Genomic DNA, 9,395 nt, shown 5'->3' with positions numbered 1-9,395 from the left:
TACTTCTCACAATTGCCCTAGGAAAAAAGCACTATTCCTGTCCCTGTATTATAGATGAGGAAACTGAGTCCTAAAGAGATTAAGCTACCTGACCAAGAGCATACAGCTAATAAGTGGCACAGCCAGGACTAGAACTTAGAACCCATTTTCCCAATGGCTATAAGGCTAAGAATAGGTTGGGGAAGCCAATTAACATGCCAAAATCCAAGTGAGGATAATAGGGATCTGGTTTAAGGCAGTGGCCATAAGGATGAAGATGAACGGACAGATCTGAGATATTCAGGAAAATCAGTCAAGAAAACTTGGTTGTAGGGGGTGAGGGAGCAGGAGGAATCCACACTGGCGCCCATGTTTCTGGTTTGGGCAACCAGGAGCCACTGAGCCACAGGAAAAAGTAACAGGGAGGGAGAGTGAAATAGGCCATGATAAATAAGTTTAGGACATTTCAAGTTTGACGTATCAGCAGTAGCAGATTATCCAAATGAAACTTTTTCCCCTCCAGCCACACCTGCGACTTGCAGGATCCTGCTCATGATGGGATCTTGCAGCAGCACTGGATCCTAAATCCACTTAGTGAGGCCAGGGATTGAACCCACATCCTCATAGATACTAGTCAGGTTCTTAACCTACTGAGCCATTATAGGAACTCCCCAAGTGAAACTCTTTAGTATACAATTGACTAAGTTGTGCTGAAGAACAGAAGACATGAACTGGCGCTATTACGAAGGATACTCAAAGAGGTGAGAGGAAATGAAGTAGTCTAAAAAATGTGCTGATGAGTTCCCATTGTGGCTCAGTGGGTTAAGAACCTGACATAGTGTCTATGAGGATGAGGGTTAGATCTCTGGCCTTGTTCAGTGGGTTAAGGATCTGGCATTGCTGCAAGTTGTAGCATAGGTCACAAATGTAGCTCAGATCTGGTCGCTGTGGCTGTGGCATAAGACAGCAGCTGCAGCTCTGAACCCCTAGCCCAGGAATTTCCATATGCTGCAGGTGTGGCCCTTAAAAAAATAGATAAAAGATGTAAATCATAAGAACTAAAACAATAAAACTTATAGAAGAAATCACAGGCATAAATCTTCATGATTTGGGGTTTGGCAATGGTTTATTAGATTAAATCAAAATTTTAAATGTTTGTGCATCAAAGGATACTATCAAGAGAGTGAAAACACAATCCATAGAATGGGAGGAAATATTTGCAAACCATATATCTGATAAGAATATAGTATCAGGGAGTTCCCATTGTGGCTCAGTGGAAATGAATCTGACTAACATCCATGAGGATGCAGGCTTGATCCCTGGCCTTGCTCAATGGGTTAAGGATCTGGTGTTGCTGTGGCTGCATGTAGGCAAGCTGCTACAGCTCTGATTAGACCCCTATCCTGGGAAGTTCCATATGCCACAGGTGCAGCCCTAGAAAAAGCAAAAAAAAAAAAAAAGAAGAAGAAGAAAGAAAACAAAATCATGAGATACCACTTCACACCTACTAGGTAGGCTATTCTTTTAAACAGAAAAAAATACAAATAACAAGTGTTAGCAGGAATGTAGAGAAAATGGAATCCTTACACATTATTGCTGGGAATATAAAGTGATGCAATCACTTGGGAGAACAGTTTGGAAGTTCTTCAAAAAGTTAAACAAAGAATTGCTATGTGTCCCAACAAGTTTATTCCTAGAAATATGCCAAAAGAATGGAAAAGAGGTATTCAAACAAATACTTGCTTTGTATCGTAAAGTTCATAATAGCACTATTTCAAAAGGTTCCAAATGGTGGGAACAACCTAAACATCCATCAATGTGTGAATGGATAAAGAAATCGTGGTATATCCATACAATGGAATATTATTTGGCCATAAGAAGGAGTGAGGCACTGATATATGCTACAACATGGATGAACCCTGAAATTATATTCAGTGAAAGAAGCCAGTCACAGGACACATACTGTATGATCAATTTATGTCAAACATCCAGAAAAGGTAAATAGAGACAGAAAGCAGACTGGTTGCCAGGGATGAGGGAAGGCAGAATAGAGAGAATAGAGAATGACCGTTTATTGTACATCATCACCCTTTTGGGGTGATGAAAATGTTCTAGAACTCAATAGAAGTGATAGTTACACAACACTGTGAATGTACTAAATGCCACAGAATTGTATGATTTAAAATGGTTAATGGCTAATTTTTTATGTGATTTTTTTTCTTTTTTTGGTCTTTTTGTCTTTTTAAGGTCGCTCCTACAGCATATGGAAGTTCCCAGGCTAGGGGTCTTATCGGAGCAGTAGCCTCCGGCCTACACCACAGCTACAGCAACCGGGGATCCGAGCTGCATCTTGGACCTACACCACAGCTTACAGCAGCTCAGGATCCTCAACACACTGAAAGAGGCCAGGGATCGAACCCAAAACCTCAGTTTCTAGTCGGATTCGTTAACCACTGAGCTATGAAGGGAATTCCGTGTGAATTTTTTTCTTTTAAATTTTTAAAAAAGAACCAAAATTCCTGGATTCAAAGCTTGGTCTAAGAAAGAAAAGGATGAGCCAGAAAGTAAAGGAGTGCTCAGACAATGACAGGGACATGTCAAAAGGGCACAGGATCCATCTGGGGGAGGATAGTTCCTCAGCTAAGAACATGCTTATTTTAACTGGGACTGCAAATATTATTTGTTTATAAGTTACATTAACAAGACTTAGCTTTCTACTTTGCTGCACACCTGAAACCAGCCCAGCACCATGGGTCACCTATACTCCAATAAAGTGTATTAAAACAAACACACAAATAACAACAAAAAACAGGACTTAGCTCTCAAAAATGTCCACAGTGGATGTCAAAGTATATTCTTAAGCATTTTATATCCAGTTGTAAACTTAGGAGTCTTGTTTTATACTTGTTAAACTAGAGAATTATTTTCGGAAAATATTTAAACCTTACTTTTCATATTTGACATAAACATTTTTCAAAAAGGGATGCAGAAGCCATCTTGAAGGGGCTCCAAATGGCCAGATCTGGGACAGTCTGTATATAAAAACAGTGACTGTTAGGGTTGGCTTCTTGAACATGCAATTAGAATAGCATACAGGGCCCTGCACTCAGAATTTTTGTGCTCTGTGGTCGCTGTCTTAAAACTCTTAATTTTATCTTCGAATTTGTGTTTTATAAGTGAAATCCAATGGCACAATGGAGCATGCTGGAGGCTTGAAGTCTCTACTTACACATGGCTCTGACTCCTACCACCACCCACTCCTAACCCCCTGGTCCCCTGGGCCCTGCCAGGCCTTTCATTCACCACCTGGCTCCAAGGAGGTGCCTTGTTTGCCTTGGCTGGGGGAGGCCCACGTTCTACTTGGCAGGAGCCTGGGCATGAGTATAGGAGGCATCAGGGTTGAGCACAGGCCCCATGGCATCAACAGGTGGGCAAGAAGGCAGTGTCTCTGCCCCTGTTGGTTAGCACCCCAGCACATTCTGTGCAACCCAGCTGCCACCACCAAGAAGGAGTAGAGAATATCCAGCATGGAAGCTGCAATCCCTTGGAGGATTTACCCTTACCGTGGGCTGGAGAGGTGGGCCCATGAGACAAGGAGACTGACTTTCTCATCCCCAAGCAGGGCTGTGTATTTTCATTTTGTGCTGGGCCCCACAAATCATGAGGCTAGCCCTGGTGACAGTAATAGATTGTAATTCACTGAATGAAACAAAAATCTGTGAATCATACTGACATATCATTTCTGCAGTATTCCTGCCAAAAATGTATAACCTGAATCTATCTGATCATATGGGAGCATTAAACAAACCCTAATTAAGGGACATTTTACAAGATGGATTAGTATTTTTAAAAAATGTCAAGGTCATGAATGGCAGTAACTAAGGAACCAGAATAAATGAAATCAAAGAAATGAAAGTGTGATCCTGAGTTAGTTCCCAGATAAGGAAAAAATTTTTGTCTTTCTCTAAAGGACATTAGTGGGACTTGGTAGAATTTGGATGAAATCTGAGATAATAATATATCAATCTTAACTTCCTGATCTTGATTATACTGTAATTATAAATGAGAATATCCTTTTTAGGAATTGCACACTGAAGTATTTTGGGGGTAAAAGGTGATCATGTGGGCAACTTATTCTCAAAGGGTTTAGAAAAACAATAATGTATGTGTGTGTGTATATATATATATATAAAAATACATACACATGGAGAAAGAAAGTCATTTTGGTTTAATGTTAACATTTGTGGAATCTGGATAATAGGTACGTGAAAATTCTTTGTACTCTTTTTGCACCTTTTAAGTTTGAAATTATTTAAAAGTAATAGATTATAGAAACTTTTAAAATGGCTTTGTGATGAAACTGCAGAACCACCACCTGATTATGTTACCTTGGAAGGCCCTGATGATAATCCTTCACTGAGGCACTGGTGTGGAGGCTACTGACATCTCTGAAAAGCTCAGTGGTGGTTATCCTTCATGCTGAGACTGATAGAAGATGCTGCTAGAACAGGGTTCCCAAGTATTAATCATAAATAAAAGAATCCCAGGAGTTCCCTGGTGGCTCAGTGGGTTGAAGGTCCAGCATTGTCACTGCTATGCCTCTGGTTACTGTTGTGTCTCAGGTTTGACCCCTGGCCTGGGAACTTCTACATGCTGCAGTGGAGCCAAAAAAGAAAGGGTTAGGGTTAAAAATTCCCAAATGGTGAAGGACAGATGGCAGGCCGTAACTAGTATGTATAATGGGAAGACAGGCTGGAGAGCAACCAGGGTGTCTTGACCACAGAGATCTGTGGTGATGGCTAATAGGTCATGGTCCTCTGAAGGAGAAGACACATGGGGTGTTTTTTGTTTGAGGGAAAGAAGGGGTGTTTCTTGACTCACATATCTATTATTTATTTATTTATTTTGTCTTTTTGCCATTTCTTGGGCCACTCCCGCGGCATATGGAGGTTCCCAGGCTAGGGGTCCAATCGGAGCTGTAGCCACCGGCCTATGCCACAGCCACAGCAACATGGGATCCGAGCCGCATCTGCAACCTACACCACAGCTCACGGCAATGCCGGATCGTTAACCCACTGAGCAAGGCCAGGGATCGAACCTGCAACCTCATGGTTCCTAGTCGGATTTGTTAACCACTGTGCCACGACGGGAACTCCACATATCTATTTTTAAAAGGATTCAAGAACCAGTGAACAAAAGGCTATCAGTCTCCACAATGGAAATAATGGTCTCTCATCAGTTTCCTGAAATTTAAGTAATTTCATAGTCTTCGAGCCAATGACTGAAGAAGCTGTATTCACCTGAGGAAGGACTCCTCATCGCCACAACAACGTATTATAAACTTTCCTCTGCTCTTACCAAGAGACTTAAGGCCTTTAACTGCAATACTTGTGCACTAGGGAAAGAGGAATTCAGACTTTGATGACTGCTGGATGCCTGATCTGAGCTGAGACTGCTACGAGGTTCAAAATACCATCAGTCCTTTAGCTGAGATTGGGGGCTCATGGGGGTAAAAAAAATAAATGCAGGTTTGGACCAAATTTACTTTATAGGACCCACTCTGTTCTTCCTCCCCAAGCCCAGATTCATGGTTAAGATACATATATACTCAGTAGCTGGCAGAGACTTCACAATGACCTTATAGGAAGAGCCCTGCCTTCATCTGCTCAGATTGCTATTGAAAAAATACCAATGGAGCTCCCTTGTGGCTCTGTGGGTTAAGGATCTGGCCTTACTGTTGCAGGGCTCAATCCCTGGCCTGGGAATTTCCATATGCTGGGGGTGCAGCCAAACGAACAAAAAAAAATACCATCAAATGAGTGGTTTAAACATCAAATACTTATTTCTCACAGTTCTGAAGGCTGAGGTGTCCAAGATCAAGGTGCTGATAGATTCAGTGTGTGACGAGAAGGTCCCCTTCCAGATTTGCAGACAGCCACCTTTTTGCTGAATCCTCACATGGGCAAAAATGAAATCATCTCTCTTGCACCTTTTCTTATAAGGGCACTAATTCCACTGATAAGGACTTCACCCTCCTGACCTAATGACCTCCCAAAGGATCTACCTCCAAATACCTTCACATTGGGGATTAGAGCTCTAATATATAAACGGGGGGAGGGAGGGGGTATTCAGTCCATACTAAATCCTCATCATAGAAAGGACCAACTGAAAGCCCCTGATTCTGCTTTCCCTGGCTAAAACAGTAAATTAAATGCAATTCATGGGAAGAATTGCAGATATTAATGCCACCTTCAAAGATTTGAAGGGCCTAGGGGTAGTGCATCTCTATACCTCCATTCAATTCAGTTCTCTGGGCCCTGCAAAAATTACTCCTCCAATCCCAGTCCCGAGAAAGGGCTGGGACTAAAAGACTACAGATTAGTAAAGCAGTCTAACTGTAGGCTAGTTGGGCCATTCTAACTGAGATAGTAAATTTGGTTCACTTCATCTATAAACACTACTGTAAACACCATTCTCAGCTATTTTATAAACATAGTCTAGACTGCCAATGTATACGCCACATTCCCAAAAAAATAAGCCTTGACTTGGAAATAAAATATTCCCTAAGACATCCATTTTGGCTTAAAATGAAATTACTAATCTCTCCTGGTGAAAAGACATAAAATGTCAAATAAAAGTACAGTAAACATTAAAACTGACAATGTGAGTTTAAAAAATCATTTTAAAATCATTATGTATGATTTATTTACATTTAAAATTATTTCAGAAACTTTTACTCGGTTATAGTCAATATATAATTTCAATGGAACTTTAAACAAGTACACTTCAACTCCATGTAGTATTAATTTTTCTTCTCTTCTGAGTCTTGTGCCAATTTCAACTTTTCTTTTAATTCCTTCTGATCTCTGGAATACTGTTCAAATATTGGTTGATAAATATATATTCCTCCAGCAATTCCAAGGATGCTAGCAAAAAGTAGTTGTGGAAAAGTCAACCTCCCAAACATTTCTTCAACAAACACCACACGGTGCAAAGGAGGTTTGGGGGAAAAAAAAAATCACGCCAAATCCAGGAAATCTCTCCGCATCTGTATACAAAGAAAATAGGAAGCAAAACAATAACTTAGCACAGTATCCTTTTTAAAGACTTCATGTCACTTTGCTCCTGCATGAATAGTATTTTTGTCATAATATGTAAATACTGCTTACTGATACAACTAAAATAGGAATATAAATACATAGGGAATGTGAGAAGAGACAGGATGGTGTAAGACAAGCCTAAATCCTGTTACAAACTTTTTTATTTCCTGTGTTTTTGTCTTTATAGGCCCGCGCCAGAGGCAAATGGAGGTTCCCACACTAGGGGTCTAATCGGAGCTGTAGCCACCAGCCTAGGCCACAGCCACAGCAATGCGAGATCCTCAACCCACTGAGCAAGGCCAGGGATTGAACCCGCAACCTCGTGGTTCCTAGTTGGATTCGTTAACCACTGAGCTACAATGGGAACTCCAAGCCTAAATCTTATTATAAAATATTTTCAGTAGTTTTAAATGGATAACTTTTTAAACAGCAAAAATGCGAGGGAGGGGAGAAGCACACTTCTTATCCCTTCAAAGAAATATCCCAACTACTAAAAGAAACAACCCCCTCCCCACCGCCAAAAGTTAAAAGTGATTGCCAATCCGATCTGGAAGTTGGAGAAAGAACTGTTACTTTTCATTATCAGCCCTTCTTTACTATTTCATGGGTTTTGGCAATGTGTATGATTAAAAACACAACTTCAAAAAAAACAAGCCAAAAGACTCTTTATTTCCCTTTGATGCTTTAGTATGTAATATTGACATCACCTGTAAATCATTTGCCATCCTTTTTTGACAAAAATATAATGAAGAGGAGTTCCCTTTGTGGCTCAGCAGTTAAGGAACCCACTAGGATCCATGAGGATGAGGGTTCAATTCCTGGCCTTGCTCAGTGGGCTGGGGATCCGGTCTTGCCATGAGCTGTGGTGTGGGTCGCAGACATAACCCAGATCATGCGGTCCCCAGCGGACCTCAGAGCAGATGCACGATGGAGTGAGAAGACTTGCCTGGTTTTATTTTTAATAACTGAGGAGTTAAGACTCTATACTTCTTGGAAAATTATACTCCTATAATCAACTGATAGTTTCTGAGAAGTTCTATAGTTTCAGGAGACACTAGGTAGATTTTATGAATAAGGAAAGCAAAGAATTTACATTTTTTTCTTTACTATATTTCACAGCCTCACAGCCTTCTAAACCAGCATACACCCCCACTCCCACGAAAATCAAGAGCTGCAGAATTGGTACTAAAAACTAGCCTGCCCTCAATATATCGCTAAAATTGTAATGGGGGGTAGTCTTTTTAGGGTCGCACCCCGCATATGGAAGTTCCCAGGCTGGGGTGGAAATGGAGCTGCAACTGCTTGTCTGCAGCTACGGCAACGCCAGATCAGAGCTGCGTTTGCGACCTACGGCACAGCTTGTGGCAACACAGGATCCTTAACCCACTGAGCCAGGCCAGGGATACAACCCTCGTCCTCATGGATACTAGTCAGGATACTCACCGCTGAGCCACCACGAGAACTCCCTAAAATTATAATTTAACCTGAGAAAGAAATGACTGTTTTCTCTCCTGGACTCTACATTAACAAACAGCAACTTGAGTTCCTGCCATAGCACAGTGAATTGAAAATCCAACTGCAAGAGCCAGGGTAGCTGCGTAGATTTGGGTTCGATCCCTGCCCAGTGCAGTCGGTTAAAGAATTCAGCATAGGTCACAGCGTAGGTCACAGGCTCCCAGGCCAGGAACTTTCATAAGCCCTAAGCCACGGCTGCCACCATTAAAACAAACAAAAAACTAATGACACCTTCACCAACATGCTTTCCCCCAAAGGCTGCTAAGTATAAGAAAAGGAGACATTAGCAAGTCAGCTCCTAGGAAATAGACAATTAAACACATAAACGGGAAGGTTCCCTTTCTGTCACTAGTTCGCGAAGTGACCCTGACCAAGCCCTTTAAGCTTTTAGGGCTTCATTTTCCACATCTGTACAAGATGCTTAATTACCCCCACCCTGCCTACATTATTGTGAGATCACCCAAATGGTGCAGTGTTACCCCAACATTTAGGTTTGTAACTTTTACTACTATTATCATTACCAGACACCTCCAATCGTTCCGGTCTGGCTCCGCGCTGCCTCTTGCCTGCCCCTGAAGAGGTGAGATCCGGCTCGTTCCAGCAGTTTCCGGACCTCTGGGGCAGAGATCACAAAGCCAAAGGAGAGCAACAATCCCTCGAGAAGGAAATGTGGAAAGGAAAGCGCAGGGGAGGCCCCGGACAAACCGAACCGTGTAGGTGCGCACCAAACCTGCAGCACCAGGCGGCGGAGACCCTTCGGGGGTGGGCGTGACGAAGTTGCCTTTTCCCGACTACCTCCGC

The 9,395-nt window shown here is 41.9% G+C and overlaps 1 protein-coding gene across 1 annotated transcript; it reads right to left on the bottom strand.

The window, feature by feature from the left end:
* Nucleotides 1-6,656: 6,656 nt before the first annotated feature.
* PIGBOS1 (PIGB opposite strand 1) lies at nt 6,657-9,384 on the bottom strand. The gene is made up of 2 exons (XM_047766302.1): nt 9,116-9,384; nt 6,657-7,027 (listed from the first exon to the last, which is right to left on the bottom strand). Exon 2 carries the CDS (start codon nt 6,944-6,946, stop codon nt 6,782-6,784), a length of 165 nt encoding a protein of 54 aa, XP_047622258.1. The 5' UTR covers nt 6,947-7,027; nt 9,116-9,384; the 3' UTR covers nt 6,657-6,781.
* Nucleotides 9,385-9,395: the final 11 nt, after the last annotated feature.

The sequence above is a fragment of the Phacochoerus africanus genome, chromosome 2 (assembly GCF_016906955.1).
Source record: "Phacochoerus africanus isolate WHEZ1 chromosome 2, ROS_Pafr_v1, whole genome shotgun sequence".
NCBI lineage: Eukaryota > Metazoa > Chordata > Mammalia > Artiodactyla > Suidae > Phacochoerus > Phacochoerus africanus.
This window is presented reverse-complemented; position numbering and strand designations above follow the sequence as displayed.